A 19,968-nucleotide genomic window follows, 5' to 3' on the forward strand; every position below is an offset into this window, starting at 1 on the left:
CTGGTATGTCAATCTCAGGTTGAGTCAAGATCAATGTTCACTCGCTGTCTGCTGGAATTGCAATTGCTGTTTATTTCGAGTTTTAAATCATCTCATTTTAGGCTAACAAAAGTTTTACAATAGCCCAATTTCTCGTTTCTTATTGAAAGTCAAGTTCGAGTTCAATAGATAGCTTGAAATGTCTGAATTGTGTGGTCAAACTACAACACACGCGACCCTATTTTATTTGTTCCACTTCACAAAGTCCAACCGAGATTTTATAACAAGCACATGTCTTTGGATCAATAAACTTAGTGACTTTTTAACTTTATCTCACCATGCCTTCAACAAAACAAAGCAATGCTGCATTTTGAATAAAACTATCTATTTTTGCTCTGCAGACAGATGAGAACTTATAATACAATTAATGCGTGAGCTGGAGCCTGCCCCAGCTGACTAAGTGAGGGGACTGGACTGGTCACCAGTAGATCGCTGGCCACACAGCGATATACATGCATTCACATATGAAAATAAAAAATTCTTAGGGAAAAAAATGATTATTTCAAAATACATATATATTTTTTAAATTCACTCAATATTACAACTTTCTTAAAAAAAATTCTAACAAAAAATACTTGTATATTTTTCAGCCACATAACAGGACAAATTACAAACAGAATTCTGTAAATTCCCCAAATTTATTGAACCAATTACAACAAAAGTACATTGGAAAAGAACGACACAAACTCACAAACGCGCATATTCAGGCTCAACTGTTTGTACCAGTGCCTTTCGAGTGTCCAGTTTTACCAAATATAAACACAAAGAAGTAAATATTTGTTGCCATAAATGCTGCTCTAAGTGGCAACAAAATGTCAAATATTCAACTATTTTATTTCTCTTGGAAAATTGAAGCACAACAAAAGATTAGCATACTAATAACAGCAAAGATACAGCTACATTTGTATATTACAAAAGTGTCCATAATATATTAAAAAAATATATGTATTATGTATCTTTATATATAGGGACTGTCTGCAAAGGAATATTGTATGTGATTTAGCATCTGACAGTCCAGCTATCATAAATTCCCTGACACCTTTGAATGCATATATGTACAACACAGCAATCAATTCCAATTCAAAAACTTTCATCAGCCATGATTGTTCAAGCATGATTGAGATTGATGCAGTAGAAATTCTGTTGCACAAAATGATTGAATTTGAACCATGTGAAGACGACATTTGATACTGGCCTACTTTTTTTTGTTTCTAGCTAGTTTCCCTTCAAAAATAGCAAATAGATTTTTTAAAATAAATATTACACTTGAAAAATGATGACGCAAAGAAATTATGATAAACTATTGTGACCATTAAATGGCTGAAATGTTTTTTGGACTTTTTAATCAACATCCTCTGAGGTTTAACACGTTAGAACTGATTTTTCACTAAGCCACACCCCAGTAAACACAGACTGGACAATCACAGCGGTTCAATAGTTCTGGGCTCTGGATAAAGCTATATGGTCGTCCTCAAAAGAAAAGTTGGATCACTCAAAAATAGGTAAATCTTTGTCTGCTTCATGTTAAGCAAAGCACTGGTATTATTTGTTAAATAATGCTATGCTGCTGCTAGCTGCTTACCCAAACTTCTAATGCTACGCCACCAACGTGAGGCCTTGTAACTTAGTAGACAGTCAATTGTGCTGCGGCCTGGATCAAATGCGCTCATGTGACATATATGGCGCTTGTTGTAGAATGAACAAAACGGACAACGTGGTAGGAGGACGACGGGAAAGAGCACCACGAGACAAGTCCGCTTCCGGCCCGCCGTCACATGCAGTTGACGACGTTGCTGGATCCCTGGTCGATATCTCTGATCTGGCTCACGTGTGACGAACAAACGGCCACGCCCGCTCCGGCACGGCAGTGCGAAACGGAGCCCACCAGCTCCCACCTGGAAGGGGGCGGGCGTTAAGCATGGTTGCACTGTCAAACAAACACTGATGAAACGCTTCCACCGTGTACCTCTCACCTGTTCATGCGAGGCTCGAAGGCCTCCACCGTGTTCAAGTAGATGTTGCCGTTGTGCCCGCCCACTGCGAACACGCGGCTCATCACTGTGGCGACGCCCACGCCGCCGCGTGGGGTGGTCATCTCTGACACGTACTCCCAGCGGTTTGTTCGCGGGTCGAAGCGCTCCACGGAGCTCAGCGGCGAGTTGTCGTCGAATCCACCTAGACCACGCGCGCAATTTGAAAACGTCATACGAGGATGTTCCACGATGAGCTGGCCTTCTCGCCCAAAGTTAGCAAGGTAGCGACTCCAGCTCAACTGCTACGTTCACCCTTTCATATTTCACAGTTTATAGAACCATGACAGTGTTACGAAATGCAACTTCCAACTGTCACACTGTCCATTGCACAAGTGGATGAAAGTGTATTAGTCGCCGATTACCGACAACGTAGAGGCATCCGTTCAGCTTGCTGACCCCGTTCCCAGCGCGCCGCTGGCCCATCTCGTTGACCTCGGCCCATTTATTGAGGTGCGGGTCGAAGCGCTCCACGGTCGACAGCGACGCCCTGCCGTCGTTGCCACCCACCGCGTACACAAAAGTCTGGCGGTGGGAAGACACAAAGTGGTGAAGAGGAGATTGGCCGGAATGCGCGCGGATCCGCATTTTGGCGTCTTACCCCCAACGCCACAGAGCCCACGCCTCCTCTTGGCGTGTTCATGTGGGCCACGGCACTCCAGCAGTCGCTCTCGATGTCGTAGCGCTCCACGTCGTTGAAGCACGAGTTGTCGTCCAGACCGCCGATGGCGTAGATGGGACCGCCCAGCGCGGCCAGGGCGATACCCCTCCTGTACAAATACAGGTGCACCTCAGCAAATTAGGATACAACAAATTTAGGGCTGACTGATTTAAAAAAAAATTTTTTTTACCCCTCCATACTACGACGGCGATTAATATGCGATTTTTTTTTCAAGAACCACCTTCCCATGTATTTTTTTAACAAAGACAAACAATAAATTCATATATAAGACAATAAACAATATCAGACTTATGATACATAAATGTTTTGGCCTTATAGTTCAGGCTTTGGCTAAAATAAAGACAAATCATCCATGAATTAATATAAAAGAGCTTATCAAGTTCCATTTGTTGATAACTTACTACACGCACACTAAGACTGAGCTAACCAGGAGCAGAGGAAAAGGTTTGGCAGCATTGTTTTGTGAAACAGTTTAAGATATAATAAAAGTGTTTTTTCTCAGTTATTCTAGAGTATTTTAGAGAAAATCTGACAATTAAGTAGTGAATTTACAGACATTTATAACTGTGTAAAATTTTTTTTAAAAAAAGGTAGATTTTTTTTTCTTCACTCTGTACTTTTTCTTAGCCTGACAAGTAAAGCAAGAGATCGAACATATGCATGAGACACTCAATGCGTGTGTGTTGACAGCTCTGTCGTCTATATAAGACAAGCAAATGTAGCATTTCGCATGAAAACAAATAATAGATGGCAGGCAAGTACCTCTTGGTGTTCATGGAGGCTTTCATCATCCACTTGTTGGTGAGCGGGTCAAACACCTCCATGTTGCCCAGGTGCTCATTACCATCATGTCCACCCACAGCATAAACCTTCCCTGTGCAAACACCAAAAACTTGAAATTAAGATATGAAACATGTTTTATACACATATTATATTGAACATATGGTCAAAAAGGTTGATTTACTATATCTTACTTAGAAGAGTATTTAATGCTAGCATTAAAAACAATTCAGTTTCATAAACTTCTTTCAGATTATTAATTGTGCAATTTCAAGCACTTCATCCAACATTTTCACACTAACGTTAAGATAGAAATTAGAGTAATAGGAAAATGATGGTCAAATAAAAGTTGGTGGTCAGATAAAAATAAAACACCTTCCAGAGGTGTTTTTTCTTTGACTTTGAAGGCACACTAGCTTTTCTTTTAAGTGTGAAACGATCCCAAACATTGGACATCTTGAAAGCACTTTCTTACTGGCTCGTGCTTTTTGCTATATGAGTCAGCATTAACAGTCCATGTGGAAAAATAAACACCACACGATATATAGTGAATAATCCGAACGCAAAAAAAAAAAACCGAATGCACATAAAACGTGACCTCTGATACAGTGAAGGACTGCTGCACCATATTTTTATAGTTTTTTTTAAAATTACATTAGTAACATTGTTGGCTTCTTGTTACATGTGCATTCTCAAATTGTTTTCTTCCCCCTATTACATTGCTTGTACAGTTTACAAAAGTTGTATACTAGAAAGAATATGACCCTTGTAAATGTAATATTCACTTGTAGAACTTTTACCTCCTACTGAAATGACGCCGACATGCCGCCGTCTGCTGTTCATCTCGGGGCCCTGAAACCAGCTGTTCTTACTAATGGAGTAGCACTCGATGCTCCGAAACGGGTCACCGGAACCCCCGCGGCCGCCTACGCAGAACAGAACGCCTAAGGAGATAACGGTGTTACTCTTGACAACGGATCCAAAAAAGCTAAATGACACACAAAAGAGCGCAGCGACCACCTGCGGTGTGTTTTCGGGGCACGGTGCGGACCGAGTACTCAAAGTCGGGCACGACCTTGTTGCTGAGATGCAGGTGGTAGTTCCGGGCCTCGTCCATCAGGTCGCGGCAGCTGAGGTTGCCTTTGATCATCTCATCCTTGGCCACTGTGCCGGTCAGGAAGTCCACAGGGAGCAGCGGCAGGCGCACCTTGGAGACCAAACATGTTTAATGTACACAAAAGTCTTGCATTTGGACAGAGGCGTGTCAACTTTAAAAAAGAAAATAAATAAATAAATAAAAAAAATCACAGAAAGTCAAGTGATAAAAACGAAGCTAACCTGAGAGAAGATGTGGTCCAGCCAGGCGTGGTGATGCTGCGGGTTGGCTTTGAGCCACTTGACGGCCGCCTTGTACACCTGTGTCTCCGATTGGATGTTGAGCTCGCCGGAGGCCAGCAGCGTGCGCAGGTGCTGCGGCGACACGCACGTGAAGTCCTCACACTCCACCACCTCGCTGAAGTGCTCGCAGGCGTAGCGGTCGGCCATGTCCATCAGGTCCACGCGGTTGTGGCTCTCGGCAAAGGTGCGCACCGCCAGGCAGTTGGTCGGGTGGAAGTGGGCCTTCATGTACTCGCAGCACGCCCGCGCCACCAGCTCCACCTGCGCCATCCGTCAGGTGTTACGCACTTTATGCCTTCAGTGCAGCGATTCCCAACTACCGTGAAACATCCAACCGGTGTGCTCGGAAACGCTCGCTAATTTCATTTTAATTGCTACAAAAATGATTTATCCACCACAAATAATATATTTTTGTTCAACGATTAATGCCGGCAACGTAGCTATCTAATAACAGGCTCAACAATTAAATGTTCTTCCACTAGATGGACAGAAGGTAAGATTCACCTGTATATCCTCCTGTTGCCGTTGATAAAACAGATTATTCAGTCTTCCTGTGAGTATGTCAGCTTTGCGTTCAACTCATCAAACACCGATGCCGATTATTAGTGACCGAGGGAGCCGATAACCGATATTTGAAGCCGATATTCCTTTGTAGAAAAAAGGGCTAAAATGGTGACTTCACTGCTCTCCGGAGCCATGTTCGTAAAGCATTCACCTCTGCATTGTGACAATGGCGGAGCGGTTAGCTTAGCTTAGGCAAGCCCCTTGTGTTTATAAGACATAGAAGGGCTCATAGTAATGTTACAAGTGGTTGTCAGTTATAGTAGACTGACATTTATTAACATTTCCTCGAAAGTCTGTTTAATAGCTTGAATTTCTCCTGTGCCGTTCTGCTCAAGTAGCGAGTGCTGTGCCGCTTTAGTAGCGAGAGAGACACAGGCAGCTTTACGCTGATTGGCTGTTACCCACTGCACAAGGAACCAATCAGATGGTGCCGTGGGCGGGCCAATCTGCCTGTGCAAGGCCAGTCGTGCAGCACAAAGAGAGAGAGAGAGAGAGAGAGAGAGAGAGAGAGAGAGCGAGAGAGCAAGGGCGATAGAGAGAGAGAATCATGCAGCAGCAAGCTGCAATAAACCAGCTTTTCATTTATCGGCCTTAAAATGAAAAAAAAAAAAAGAAAAAGCCGATGCCGATAATCGCGAAAATGCCAAATATGGGCCCATCCCTAAAACAAACCAGTGAGATTTTCCTCATGTAATACATAAAGGTTAACATAAACACCTGCGTTAACTTGCCTGAAGGATGCAGGCAGCATAAAGCAGAGGCTGGACATTGTCTACGGTGAGCGTCAGTTTGGAGGAGTAGGCGAAGTGGACCAGATCCTGGATGGCATCTCCGTCAAAGTCTTTGATTTCGATCAGTTTCTGCTTGGCCTCTGTCATTTCAGACAGAAACATGGCCCTGAGGGACAAACAGAATGCTTAACTAGCATTTTTTTTTTTTTTTAATACACATCTGTAAATATGTCCATAAACAAGTGTTCACACCTGAAGTAGGGGATAACACAGGCCAGCACAAGCTTGTGACATGGTATCAGCCTGCTGCCGACCTATATATAAAACAAGTTGATTTGAAGACATCACCAGGAAAATTACTGAGTGGTGACCAATGGCGTAACACAATGTTACACTCATTTAAATCAACGGAAAGAGAGAGAAGAATAAGACAAAGCAAACTAAACACATTATCATGTTCACGTCAGTAGCTAATTATTTATGCCTTGTTGTTGATTGCGTTGTTACTGCATAGTGTTGGTGCTTGTTGAGACATTAAAATGCAAGAGACCACGCATGCACGCTTCATTTCCACATTTGGGGTACGGGGGTGTGCTACCTTCCGGTTGCTAGTCTAACGCACAGCAACAGTATCCACCTCTTTCAAATAAATGACACGCTTAACTAAACTTTGTTCATAGAGCACAAAAACAAACACAAAATAGAATAGAAAGCTTTTACTGTCACGTTTTATGGTGCAGATGCAACAAAACGGAGTTTATGAAAACAGAAAAGACAATCAATAATAAAATAATGGCAAGCTACTATTAACTGCGGGATGAGGATCAATAATCCCACGAAGTATTGTGACAGAGCGGCCGACATCATCATCGCGAATGAACAAGGGCAGCTTCGGGACTGGCCGGGGAGCCGAGCATTGTGAAACAAAGAGAAAGACGGACAGACGACCTTTGTCGATTCGATGATGCATGTAAACAGTCACACGAGATGTCTGTTACTTGAAATGCAATGGAAATAGACTTAAAAAAATATTTTTTTTTTAAACGTGATATAGGCTTTGAAGCTGCTGGTAAGTCAAAAATTTTCTTTGCAATAATATGTTCCATGCGCCCCCAGTGGTCTAAACATGGTATTCTGTTTAATATTGTGTTTGTGTAAAATCCACTTGTTTTAATCCATCTGAGGGGGCTGCCATTTTGTCTTGTACTGCCACGTGTTGCCGATTGAAACTGCTGTGATAGTGCCCACAGGCTCGGTTTGCAAACGCAGTATTAATCAGAATACATGCTTTGATGAGAGGGGAGGAAGCAAAACATATTGCAAAGAACATTTTTGTTACTTTATTTCCCCTTTAAATTGGTATCTGGCACCTGATCCGCCAAGTGTAAATCCCCCATGAAATCCTTCGACGACGTCTGACCTTCAGCGTGACGTCGCAGAGCTCTCCCACTTCGTAGAAATGTCTCAGCGAGTTGTGGAAGTCCTTCCAGGCCTCGTGGGCCTCGAACACGAAGGAGCCGTCTGGATCACAGTTGACTTTGGACGGCTTGGCGGGGGTGGTGGCAGCGGGGCGCTTCTCCTTGGGCTTGGGCTGCTTGGCATGCTCCGGCACCACGTCCCCCGGTGCCATGGCGGCCTTACAGGACACAACACCTGGACAGGGAGGACACGAGTTCAACGACAAAGAGTCGTAGCTCAAAATAAATTCTCCCTATTTTCATTTCAGCCTCACCCTTAAAAAAAAAAAAAAATCAACTATTAATTTAATTTAAAAATACAAATACATATGTTCACTTACCAAATTGCATTTTGAGAAAATAACTACCATCAAAATCATCAAATATTGCTGAAGTAATCGCGACAAGGCAGAGTTTGTGGCATTGTTTTTGTGAGCAATGCAGACTTTACTTTTGAGCAAATATCCTCCTGCAAGCATCAACAATAGCAGAATATTTGGTTGGGGATCTTCCTTGCCAGCGGAGCAAGTTTGGTCAGCAGCACCTCCCCCCACTGCTACCCCTCTTGTTTTCACTTCCCTTTTACCCACGATACACTGACTACAAGCTAAAGTTGAAAGAAAACGTGTATTTCCAAAGACACAATTCTTCCAAAAGAGCATAAAAATCCATCATAAATAAAGGCTAAAGAAAAGTATTTAAAAATATAACCTACCAATGAGGATGGGAGGCACAAATCAGACCAGTCAACCAACTAGATAACGTGAGCATGTATGAGCAAAAAATAAATTAAAAAAAGTCTACTGCCACGGCTCCGCCCACACACTTTATAGACAGATGATGCACTGTCTTCCCTTCTGAGCTGAATAGACCCAAGTATCACTGCATCCTCTTCATCAGTCTGCTCAGGCTTGGATGGATTAAAAAAAAAAAGAAAAAAAAGAAAACAAGGCTTGGTTTCACTTGATTTGAATAAACTTTAGCGGGAAAAGAAGAGTGGAAATCAGTCAGGGTTTAAAGACGAAAACAGCCTCAGACTATGTTATATTATTTATTACTGTGAAAAAAAGGTGATGGTGAATTATTCAACAGCACAAGAACTCTGCCTTAAAATATTGCACACAAACAGCCAACTTTCTTTCAATCATCAATCTTACATTTTTAAGTCAAGGGCACACAATTCAAACCCGGAATATCTGAGCAGTCACCTTCAGTTGGAATCTGTAATTCCTTTTTGCCCAAGAACAGTTTTTCATGCATAACCTTGGAATCTGTCATTTCCTTTGACTAAGAAAAACTTTGCACGCATAACCTTCCTCACGACCTAAATTCATGTAAAGATAAAGACAAAAAGAAAATACAAAGCACACATAGTAGTCTTTACTTATTTTCCCCATCATAGACGCAACTATCTAAGAGGTGGTCTCGGTTTGCGTTTGCAAAATGTACCTGTAATGCCCTTTGGAATAAAACGAGCAGCACATTTTCTGTTCTCGTTGTAGAAATGAAGAAGGGGGTTAGGGGAGGGGTTGTGCGCATTTAAAAGGAGCAGGGAGAAAAATGATGCAATGTATGCACATCACTGAAGAGCAAAGATAAAAAATATAAAAGTTGGTATACTTCAAATAGCTTTTGAGTAAACGATGATAAATTTGGGTGAGCACACCAGCCAATAAAATCAAATTATATCTTCATATGTGCAATCTGTTTCACATATGAACAAAAAGTAAATTGAAGTCCAATTATTGTGGTTGATTTTTTTTAAGCTTATGCGAATTTAAACTTCAATTCAATTAAAAAATACTAAATAACAAATAAAGCAATTTTATTTACACCATAACAGATGTTCATCAAATTGGATTATCATGTTGTCTGGAGAAACGAATGTTTAAGTTAACTAACTTTATATAGGAAGAACATCGTGTAAACTCTACTAGAATTTTTACACTGTAGAACCCCAAAAAAAACCTCACCGCAAAGTGTATAATATTTTGTTCAGTGGGTGTTCATTTAGGGTTTGACACTAGTTAACTACACCATACAAGATTTGATTGACACGCGTGAGTGACAAATTGCAATAAAACCGTACTAGCACCATGAGAGCAACTACAGACAGATATCATATTTGGTAAAGTGAACAGTTAGTAAAGCAGCTAGCAAACTATCTGATATGATTGCTGGACTATTTAAATATTGTTTGGGTTTTTTTCTCTCAATGCATTTTACTAAAATAAGATTAGACTCTGTGCGGAAGGCCATCCAATTACATCTTTGAATAGGCACACAGCACGTCAACACTCAACGAGACATTTTCACCCTACCTAAAATGTCAGTCAAGTTACAACATAAAATGTTTTAACGTGACTAACAGACACGAAATTTCATCAAATAAAAGAATATAAGCAGCACACAATGACTGACAGCCATTAAGCCATCTTGTTAGCAACAGGAACCGTTAGCTTTTTTTTTTTTTTTAAGCTAGCATCGGCACAAGAGCTAATCGTGTCTGACAACTAAAGAGGACACAAAATGGTAAAATGTCATTACTAACTTGACAGAAAGAACACAAAAGATCACCAAAGGACGGTTAACTAGCTCACAAATGCAAAACAAGTCGATTTGACTTACCTCATATCGAAGGAAGGGTTGAAATACCGGGGTTTTTTTCAGGCGAATTTGCACATTTGTTGTGATTTCACCCAGTGCATCTTGGGTATTGAAGTTTTCCACTCGTCAAAGAGGGCATTCGCGTCATCGCACTTTCGTCAATTTGAGCTTTGATGGAAAAGCCTTTTTTAATTTGCTTAGAAACACATGTAGTTCCACCATTGGCAGTCGCACCTGCCTTAGCATAGTAGTTTTATCTCTATCACTCGCCCGCATTAATGTATATATTTAAAGGGTATAGAAGTGGGGTGCAAAAGTATTCATACCCATGAGCAACACTCAATTTCTCGGCACAGGACAAAGCAAAAGTGCGTTTCAAGTGCGTGAAAGGAGAATGCAACAAACACAACAATCCATCAGTTTTTAATCATAAGCACTCTTTACTATAGATTGCATATGTCTGTATTTCATTGTTGCAAAATTCACACCATTGCACCAAATTTGTTATTTTGAGTCCAAAATGATTTGCACAGCATCAACTATTGCATCAGTCTCTCAAGTTGTCCATGTACAAGTGACTATGGATAGTGTGAAATACATTTACATCCTGAAGAAGAACCCCTTCAAGTCTGTAAAAAGCCTTAACCTTGGGAGGAGGTTCACCTTTCATCAGGATGATCAAAAACATACAGAAGTGAAGGTTCTCGACTGGCCAAGTCAAATCCCGGAACTCAATCCAATAGAAGACCTGTGGCGGGATTTTAAGGTTGCCGTCCACTGATGATCACCAAGGAACTTGATTCAGCTGGAGCAGTATTGCAAAGAGGAGTGGGTGAAACTGCAAACATTGCGCAAAACTCATTGCTGGCTATCCAAAGCAATTGGAAGCTGTTATTGCTGCCAAAGGAGCTGCAACCAAGTACTGACTATGATTGACTATGAATTCAGGTAAACTTGTTCTAAGACAAACTTTTAACAAATACTTTGAACATTTTATTTGCTGATTTTTGTCTCCTTGCTGATCAAGTCATCTCTTTGAAACAACACGTCTTTCCACCATATGGCTGAAAAAAATACAGCCATCGGCAGCCATATTGCGATATTTTTTGAAAACCCACAATGCATTGAGGCTGCGAAACTCGAACCGTGAAGTGGCGAGGGGTTACTGTATACAAAAACATACATTTCCTCATGTACCGTAATAAAAACACATTTAGTGGACATTAATAAGACAGTCATTTTACTACCAAATACGTATTATGTCATAATGTTGGAATTGATACAATAATAACAGTACATTTATAGGAGACAGCCATGATTTGATGCAGTTCTGAGGTGACGATCTGAACATTCACTACTTATGCTGCTTCTTCCTTTTTAGGAGTGCATCTCGAAGGGCAATCTGCATTAAAAGAAAAAAATATGAACATATATGGAGGAATGTACATAACACACTCTTGCAGTTGTTTCTCCATGGTCCACTCACCTGTTTCTCCCTGAAGGAGCGTTTGCCTTTGGTTCGGACATTCTGGCTGTGTCTCATCATCATGAAGTTCTTTGTGCGTCTCTTCTCTTTGTTGCTGGTACTGGCGTGAGGATTTAACTTGGTCTTTTTCTTCACAAAGTCCTTACGGTCCGTTCGGCCCGCCTACAGGCCAAATGCAAAAGACACGGTCAAACATGGAGTGAAGAATTGGGAATAAAAGTGTGTTTGTTTTTCAAACCAATGCTGTTGCCAAGCGTGACTCCTTGTCAGCTTTTGGTTTTTTATGGAGCTTCTCAATGTCCCTCAGAGTGAGCAGCTCCCCTCTGGAAAATGAAATGAAATATAAGGCTCAGTCGGCAGAGCAGGTCGCGCTGCAACCAAAAGTTGGCCGTTCGAATACTGGCGCTGAACAGACACTGAACACTTATTTGCTCCCAGTTGGTCCACTTCTCCGTGTCCTAACCTGCTGTGGTCTTCGTCGTCGTTGTCCACTGCTTTCCTCTTCTTCCCTGGTACGGCGTTGACCTCCTTAGCCATCTGGGCCAGTCTGATCTTCTTGAAGTCCTCCTGCGTGAGGAGCCGACTGCCGCTTACTGCCGCCGCCTTGGCTTCCCGTTCTTCAGCTGGTAAACTCTTCAGCTTTTCTGCCTTTCTCAGACAATACCAGAGGGGCGTTGAGTCACAACTTTATACATTCTTTTTATATAGTGATCTTAAACCCACCACTTCTGTCGTGTCTTCGTCGGACGAGTGGTGGACGTCCACCCACTCCCCTTCCTCGTCCTCGTCGCTCACACTAGCGCTCTCCCAGCCGTCTGTAACAACAGATGTCATTCATTAGCCTGATCAATCTATTACGCTGTTCAACAGCAAATTATAATCAGATATGGCTTTAAATGTATTTTTGACACTGATTTCAGAAATGTATTTCCCTTTTTCCTAGCACATCAGGCTTTTGGAGACATTTTCATTTTTGGTTCTTTAGTTTGAGCTATAAAATCTAGCGCAAAACAGATTTGACCATGTGTTGTAATTTATTGCTATGATGTCATTTTTCCAAAAAAAAAAAAAAAAAAATCCACCTGTTGCTGAACCTAATCCTTAAACCGTTTAGGCCGAGAGCGCAAAACCTTGTTTCTACCACTAACGCCGGGAGCGCTGTTGCATCTTTCTACCTTGACAGCCAGGAGAGCATATACGTTTTTTTTTTTTTTAAACAGTTCTTGTTCTCTTAGCCAATGAACTGCATCAGAATATACACATGACGCTGTCTTGAGCCCCGTAGGATGTCCCGGATTTTTTTCAAGCAGTAATGGCGGACGCAGACGATCGCGGGAGCTCGGAAAAAAGTAATGGCAGTGATATAGACGACGCGCTTGTGAACCAGTGAAACCAGTCGATCGTTATAGTTAAGACACATGTTTGTAGACAATGACGATATCGACTGCTTTGTAACAAAATAGACGATAGTTAATTACCCCTCGATTTTTTTGGACACTTATTTTTACATCTTTGATTGAAACAGTAAATAATAATAAATTCAGGCCTGTGTGAAAGCCACGTCTAAGCTCTCAAATTCTTTTGGAATTGTGTTTCTATCTGCCACACGGTCTGAGGCATCAATTATTTTGTTGGTGTTGAATTTCTGGGAAAAATGCTTTTAGAGGATGATTCTAAAGTTGCACTTAGGTTTTAGAGATGATTCGCCAGGTTAATAAATACGACTAAATATGCATATATTACATTATACTATTGTTATATTATTATTATTGTTATGAAACCCCAATGTGCTAGAAAAAAAACTGATTCGGAATGTGCACCAAAAAATGAAATCTAGAAAAGCTTACTTGCATCTGTGATTAAAAAACACTGTAAAAATGTGTTGACCAGTGTTACTGATTAATGATTAATGGTCTGTTTCACCTTCTTCGCCCTCTTTGACTTCCTCCTCCACCTCCAGGACCTCGGCTCCAGGGATGTAGTCTTTAGCTCCCAGCTCACCATAATCCTTAACCCTGGCCTCTAATGACGCCTCCGTGGGCCTTCCCTGTACACAAATGCTTGCATTGAAGAGGCTTCTACAAACAAAGTATTGATACACAGAATTTAATCAATTAATGGATGACCAGTAATTAACATGTTGGACTAGATCCCTCAGGTCCCACTGAAGTTTAATGCGCAAGACATTTTAAGTCATTGTTTGCTTCCAATTTGACATCCTAGTGCACAAAAGCATGGTTGGATAAGCTTGGTGTGGATGAACTGACCTTTAACCTCATCTCAGACCTTTGGAATGAATTAGAAGAAGCTCTGAAGTCCTCTGACTCGACAAATGCTCACAAATTCCAACAGGCACAATACAAAATCGAGTAGAAGGTCTTCCCTGTCCTATTTGCATGGTACCAACCCGGAATTTAAGGACACAATTCAACAGGTCAATTTGAAGACTTTGGAGAGTATCAGGGTCACGCCACACCTGTGTGTAAAGCCCCTTTGACACAGTCTGTAAAAGCTGTTGTCCAACCTTTGTTACATGTTGTTCTGTATAAAAGGCACAGACGTGGAATGGGCGTACAAAGTCAACCCATCAATTTTCCAGCTTGTGAGGTAGGATCAGAGCCATGACAACGCCTATGTGTCAAACCTCCTTTACACCATTTGTAAAAGCTGATGTCTCGCCTTACGTGTTGTTGTTCTTAAAAACAAAAACATGAAAAAAAAAATGTCCTTGGCATTGATTAACAGCTTTTTATGTTAATACAAATACTGATTTTGAAAATCTAAATACTGGTTAAAATGCCATAATGTGAGTATGAACAGTATACGATATAATTAACATTCAAGCAGTTTCACTGGATTTTCATTCTGTTGGACTCTGATTATTTTAGACAAACATTCTCAGACAGAATACTTAGTTTTGTTTTCAGTGCCACAATGGCCCCCAAGCACTCTGTATCTTAAATGGCTTTTAGTAAGTGATCGTTCCTGACCACTAAAGATTTATGTAATATAGTATATTTTAATTGGATAATTCAAGTATTTTTTTTTCCTCCCTGTTCAGATTGTGCATGTTATAGTATCTTACAATACTGGGAATATATATTTTTTTCCTAATTGGCTTAGGTTTAACAGCCAACAGATAATGCTTTGACTCATGTTGTGCTTACCCTGTCTTTCTTCCGCAGCATTTGTGGGTTGAGATTCCTAAAAAGTTGGATGAGACTTCTGGAAGACATCATCACATCTGCAAAACAAAACACATACGGTGTCAATATTTGGGAGAACAACAATGATAACTGCAAAAAGTCTCACTCTTGTCTTTGTGGGTCTTGTACTGGGCCAGGTCCTGCAGCAGGTCCTCACTGATGCCAAGTGGACAACGGGCAGCCACCTCTTTGATGGCGTTGATCCTGAAATGACATCCTGGTCTATTAAATTATCTTTCCCTTTGCCGTTTCACCCTGTAAATTGAATGTCGCCGGCCGCTCACCCTACAGTCATGACCTCGCCAGAGTTTCGATCCGTAACAAAGTTGTTGGCGATGGTGCGGATCAACGATTCGATGATCTGCGTGTGTTAGCAGGGATGTTAGCATGACGGTGAGCTACTTTCTTACAGTTGAGTTCCGGATCGTACCTCAGGTGGGACGAGTTGGTGGGAAGATTGCGCGGCGCAGAGGAGGATCTTTGTCACCTCTGCGAGACGTAACATTGTAATTAGAGGTGATTTGGGGAAAATTCTAATTCGGCAAGGCAAATTAGGTCATATAGTGAGCAGGAATATTTGGTTTTGGGGGGCCTAAAGACCCATCAATCTGATGCAGTTCTACTAGCTGTGGTTCAGCACCTGCGGATTCACCTATTTGTGTTTTTTTTTTTTCAATATTCTTTTTAAATATTTTTAAATATTTGAATTTTGCGTGGGGAGGGCATCTCCCATTATTCATGGAAACGCTTATTGGTGATATAAAGTATCCCTGATTATTCTAGAATTTTGGGCATTAAAATCAAAAGTTTTCTCCAGGCAATTGCATTGGGTGTCAATTATTCACAGATTTTCGCTATTCTTGGGTTGCCCCGATCTCTGTCACTCATTGACAGCGATGGTCAGGTCCGCTGTACACCAAATATTTGAGAAAAAAAAATGCTCAATGGTTATTCATAAATATGGACAATGTGATTTTTTGGGGGGGATAACTCAAAAAAACAGTAAGTAATTTTTTTTCAACTTCCCTACCTGACAGGAAAAAAACAACTATGCAACAAAATAAAATGCTTACCTCTCTGATGCGGCTGAAGGAACCTCTGGATGAACGGATAATAATTGAAGAGGAAGAGCTGAAGAAAAAAACAAAGACGTTCATTTGGTGATTCTTTGTGAAGAATGAGTGATTCTTGAGTTCACAATGTCATACCTCGTGGATCCCGACCAGTCTGGAAATGAGCTCCATCATCATGATCTTGACCTCGAAGCGTTCTTTGGAGTTTTCCAGCTGCTTCAGGAGCTTCTCTGAGAAGTCTGCCAAATGTTCTCGGTTAGCAATGACAAGCCGGACGCCAGGCTTTTTGACGAGCGAGCCTACCTTGAGGATCGTGAATGAGGTGAATGGCGGAAAAGTTGAACACCTCAGCTTTCTTCTTCTTCTTGTGTTTCTGCACGTAAGAGTAAAGTAGACTTTACGTGGCGCATACATACATATATATATATACACACACACACATATATATACACACACATATACACATATATATACATAAATATATACACATATACATATATACATATACACACATGTGGAAAGCAACAAAGATATAGGACAAACATAACAGGAAATTCAAGTTGAAGATCACATGGGGATTACCTTGAGGACTTTCATTGCTTTTTCCAGCTTCTTCTTGTTTTTGGAGGTTTTTCTCCCCGTGTTGAATCTTACCATCAGGTCACGTGCTGTTGGTCCCTCCGCCTGAAAGATAACGAGAAAAAACATGATACACTCCGGTAAAGTCGCAAACCCAATTTATCAAGGATGCTGCAAATATCTGCTGATTAAACTGTTCCAAATTGTGGTCATTTGACATTGATTCAATGTAATATTGAATTTTGGTCTTTTACAATCCGACAGCGTCCGCCATTACCGACATCCTCCGAGGAGTCACGACACCGTCACGTGTATATTTCGATGCATTTTATTGGCTAGAAGACTGAGAATTGGATCCAAAAAAAGAAAATTACATATACGCTCTCCCGGCTTTAAAGGTAAAAACACGCAATAGTGCTCCCGGCTTTAGTGGTAGAAACGCAGATATGCGCTCCCAGCCTTAATGAGCCTTAAACTACCGCTTTGATGCTCCCTGAATTGCGATTTCATTAATCAGTTAATTGGAAATTATTTCACTGGCAGTGAATAAGTTAACTCATTCACTGCCATTGACAGATATAAAAGTCAAAAATTCATTTTAAAAGGGCTTGGCAGTGAGTGAGGTACTGTGAGGTTTATATAAATGCTTGGGTCAAATTCCGAACTAAAAATCTAAATCAATACGATTGTTGTCAGTACTTGCCTCTGATTCTGAGTCGCTACCCTCGTCCTCTTCATCTGTCCCCAAGAAAAACTTGAGTCCAGCCACCATGATCTGCCCGGTAACAAAGAAACGTGAGGCATTGTTTTTCACAACTGAATAAGAAATAAAAATCAAGGTTGGGGGAAACACACCTTTGTCACGTTGGAGAAACATGCTGTGGTGATGACGTTGACCGTTTTGGTGTCGTTCCTGCAAGCATATCGGCTTGAATGATGACAATATCGTGGTGCCTTGAGGTTGGAGTTTAACTAGTTCTGTAGCCAAGCTTGTAACTCAAAACACTCATATCCTCCCACTGAAGTCAATTCAAATGCTCTTAATCTTTTACTAAAGAACAGGGAAAAGGTAGAATCATACTTTTTTTTTTAGTTCACTGCTACCAAATAGCGATTTTTTTTTTAACTTTAACTCTCTCAAGGTACAACTGTAGCCAACTTTTAATAACTATTTCAAGGAAAAACACACCAAATGTTCCTCTTGTACAGTTCCACCATCACATCTAAGGATATCTTTGCTGCAATGGGGTTGCGGTCTCTCAGCATGGTGTACATGAAGTTCTGCAATGACTACGACATGCAAGAAAACTGGAGTACATTAAAGATATTGATGACAAAAAGTGTGGTGAATGGTACAAGCGAGTCCAGCCCCTTACCGAGTTCACCTTGTTGTTTTTGTGCTTGGCGTTGATGTTTTTAATGTCAGCCACGATGTGTGTGTATAACGTCTGTAAAGACAAAAGGCACATTTTAAAATCAGTTGTCCTCTGTGTGGCTGCCTTTGTTTTTCTTCTCTGTAAATGTTTTTCTTCTCTGCAAACCTTCCGGAGCAGCTTGTCGTGACATCGCAACAATTCAAAGAAAAGCTCGAGCAGGCCGGTGGGGTCGATCAGCTCCTTGTTGCGCAAGAGAATCAAAGCCTTGCAGAAGGTCTGAACACAACACCAAAGAATAGTTTAATTTTACAGTGCATTAATAGAATATAGCTACAGTGTTCCCCCACTATACTCTGTTCATTGTTTGTTCCACATTGCAGATTTTTAATTAAGCTATTTGTTGTTGTTTTTTTTTTTTTTTTTTTTTACAGTTTACAGGCAAGCATGAAGAAGAGGACGCCCCTTCACACTTTGCCATGTTTGTTGTTCCCACAGAGCAAATATGCCTCTGAGTAATTGTAGTATGAACTGTATGAGTTGCTGCTCTGTGTGTTGAAGTAACTTTACTTGAGTGAAACATTATAATTACCAAAACCCTGATGGTAATTTCTGTTAGCCTGTCTATGACATTTCACAATATGTGTTAGACCAACATACTTAGGGTAAGTAGTAAATTGTATTTTTTACAAGTGGAGACTCACTTATATAGTTTTAGAGTATCGATAGATCAATAGATATTTTAATTTTTAGGGGGTTCCCGTCTTTGCAATTTTTTTCTGTTGGCAACAGGTCTTGTTCTTTCAAACATTTATCGGTATGTATTTTAATCTATCTTCCATTTTCATTTGCATGTGTGTTCTTCTTTTAGTCCATTTATATGTCTTGGTTTCTCTTTATCTTATTGTTAACTGATTTTTCTATGCTCATCAGCTTGTATTGTAAAATTAAAGCAGAGACAGGTGTTCCAAAAATGAGATGCTCACCATTCTTAAATCTGCCTCCACGACTGTATGGTGACTCAGTAACAACTCAGTCAGCTCTTGAGGAAAAGTAGACAAATGCTGCGGATAACAGTGGCCCACCTGATTGACGAGTCAACAACCATTTTTAAAAGACAACTTACAAGACAAAAACAATGCTCATTTCGACGTAAGTATGACGTTACCTGAGCAAGGAACATGACAAGTTCCGCGAGCTCCTTGTTGGGTTTGTCGGGCTGCAGTTTAAAGATCTGCACATTGGACTGGTAATGTCTGTACTGCTGCAAAAACTATCCAAACCACATTGACAGCGGTTCGTGTTAACATTTTGAATGTTTACAACAACAAAATGCATGTTAGCCTTTCGCATTGGTAGATTCTAGAGACTCACCTCTGCTACATAAGACTGCGGGTCTCTCTTGATTAGATTTTGCAGTTGTGGCAAATTGTTCGGCAACTTGTTGTTTTGTCGTCCCGACATGGCGAAGATGTATTATCTATAATCACACAAACACAGCTATTCGCGACAATTTTCACAAGGCAAGCGTGGCAACTGTGCACGCCGCCATTACTATGTTGTCATTTGCGTGGGGAGTGACGACACATCCGCTACAGTGTACAACGCAAGCATGAAACAAAAACAAAAAAAGCATGAAACTAGAAAATAACAAGGCAACTGTGCCAATACTACCTGAATTCGATATATATGGGTGGATCTCGAAAGAATGAACCTCACAAGATCTAATTACGGTGTTTTTATTTTCGTGATTATTCCCGTCCGGACATCAATGCAAAAAGACAATGCCGAGAGCTCAACAAAATACTGGGCGGCCTAGTAAAGCGTAGATACGGTCCGTGTCTCTTTTGGTCATTGGGAGTTATGTTTGAAAGCAGATATTAAAAATGGAAAAACGATCGTTATTTGATTTTCATTTTAAAATAGAACAACAAGATTGAAATACAGCAATCAGCTGAAAAGT

At 40.8% G+C, this 19,968-nt stretch overlaps 2 protein-coding genes across 3 annotated transcripts; both read right to left on the minus strand.

Moving 5' to 3' along the window:
- Positions 1 to 658: 658 nt before the first annotated feature.
- klhl8 (kelch-like family member 8) lies at positions 659 to 8,999 on the minus strand. 2 transcript variants are annotated; one of them, XM_086054197.1, is made up of 12 exons: positions 8,890 to 8,997; positions 7,645 to 7,877; positions 6,477 to 6,538; positions 6,225 to 6,390; positions 4,870 to 5,190; positions 4,552 to 4,738; positions 4,332 to 4,475; positions 3,514 to 3,625; positions 2,671 to 2,839; positions 2,435 to 2,594; positions 2,013 to 2,214; positions 659 to 1,934 (listed from the first exon to the last, which is right to left on the minus strand). In XM_086054197.1, exons 1-12 carry the CDS (start codon positions 8,957 to 8,959, stop codon positions 1,811 to 1,813), a joined length of 1,950 nt encoding a protein of 649 aa, XP_085910323.1. In that variant the 5' UTR covers positions 8,960 to 8,997; the 3' UTR covers positions 659 to 1,810. The 2 variants fall into 2 exon arrangements, with proteins under 2 accessions (XP_085910323.1, XP_085910324.1); XM_086054198.1 differs by lacking the exon at positions 6,477 to 6,538 and having other exon boundaries at positions 8,890 to 8,999.
- A 1,695-nt stretch (positions 9,000 to 10,694) lies between these two features.
- sdad1 (SDA1 domain containing 1) lies at positions 10,695 to 19,614 on the minus strand. Its single transcript, XM_086053950.1, has 22 exons — positions 19,380 to 19,614; positions 19,174 to 19,278; positions 18,992 to 19,090; positions 18,174 to 18,284; positions 18,009 to 18,080; positions 17,822 to 17,922; positions 17,488 to 17,545; positions 17,336 to 17,407; positions 16,636 to 16,737; positions 16,357 to 16,426; positions 16,189 to 16,292; positions 16,054 to 16,111; positions 15,411 to 15,469; positions 15,265 to 15,341; positions 15,087 to 15,184; positions 14,942 to 15,018; positions 13,698 to 13,821; positions 12,498 to 12,589; positions 12,238 to 12,422; positions 12,013 to 12,097; positions 11,775 to 11,936; positions 10,695 to 11,690 (listed from the first exon to the last, which is right to left on the minus strand). The coding sequence occupies exons 1-22, from the start codon at positions 19,467 to 19,469 to the stop codon at positions 11,643 to 11,645; spliced, it is 2,049 nt and encodes a 682-aa protein (XP_085910076.1). The 5' UTR covers positions 19,470 to 19,614; the 3' UTR covers positions 10,695 to 11,642.
- Positions 19,615 to 19,968: the final 354 nt, after the last annotated feature.

Source organism: Filicampus tigris, chromosome 15 (assembly GCF_054856515.1).
Source record: "Filicampus tigris isolate MCC_2025a chromosome 15, RoL_Ftig_1.0, whole genome shotgun sequence".
NCBI lineage: Eukaryota > Metazoa > Chordata > Actinopteri > Syngnathiformes > Syngnathidae > Filicampus > Filicampus tigris.

Coding starts and splice junctions, on each gene's coding strand:
- klhl8 (XM_086054197.1), bottom strand. CDS start 8,959: ATGACAGATTCCAAGGTTATGCATGAAAAACTGTTCTTGGGCAAAAAG. Junction 7,878..8,889: donor ATTACAGATTCCAACTGAAG/GTGACTGCTCAG, acceptor CTCCCTGTCCAG/GTGTTGTGTCCTGTAAGGCC. Junction 6,391..6,476: donor TGTGTTATCCCCTACTTCAG/GTGTGAACACTT, acceptor TTTGTCCCTCAG/GGCCATGTTTCTGTCTGAAA.
- sdad1 (XM_086053950.1), bottom strand. CDS start 19,469: ATGTCGGGACGACAAAACAACAAGTTGCCGAACAATTTGCCACAACTG. Junction 17,923..18,008: donor AAAACAACAAGGTGAACTCG/GTAAGGGGCTGG, acceptor TGCATGTCGTAG/TCATTGCAGAACTTCATGTA. Junction 17,408..17,487: donor GTTTCTCCAACGTGACAAAG/GTGTGTTTCCCC, acceptor GTTACCGGGCAG/ATCATGGTGGCTGGACTCAA.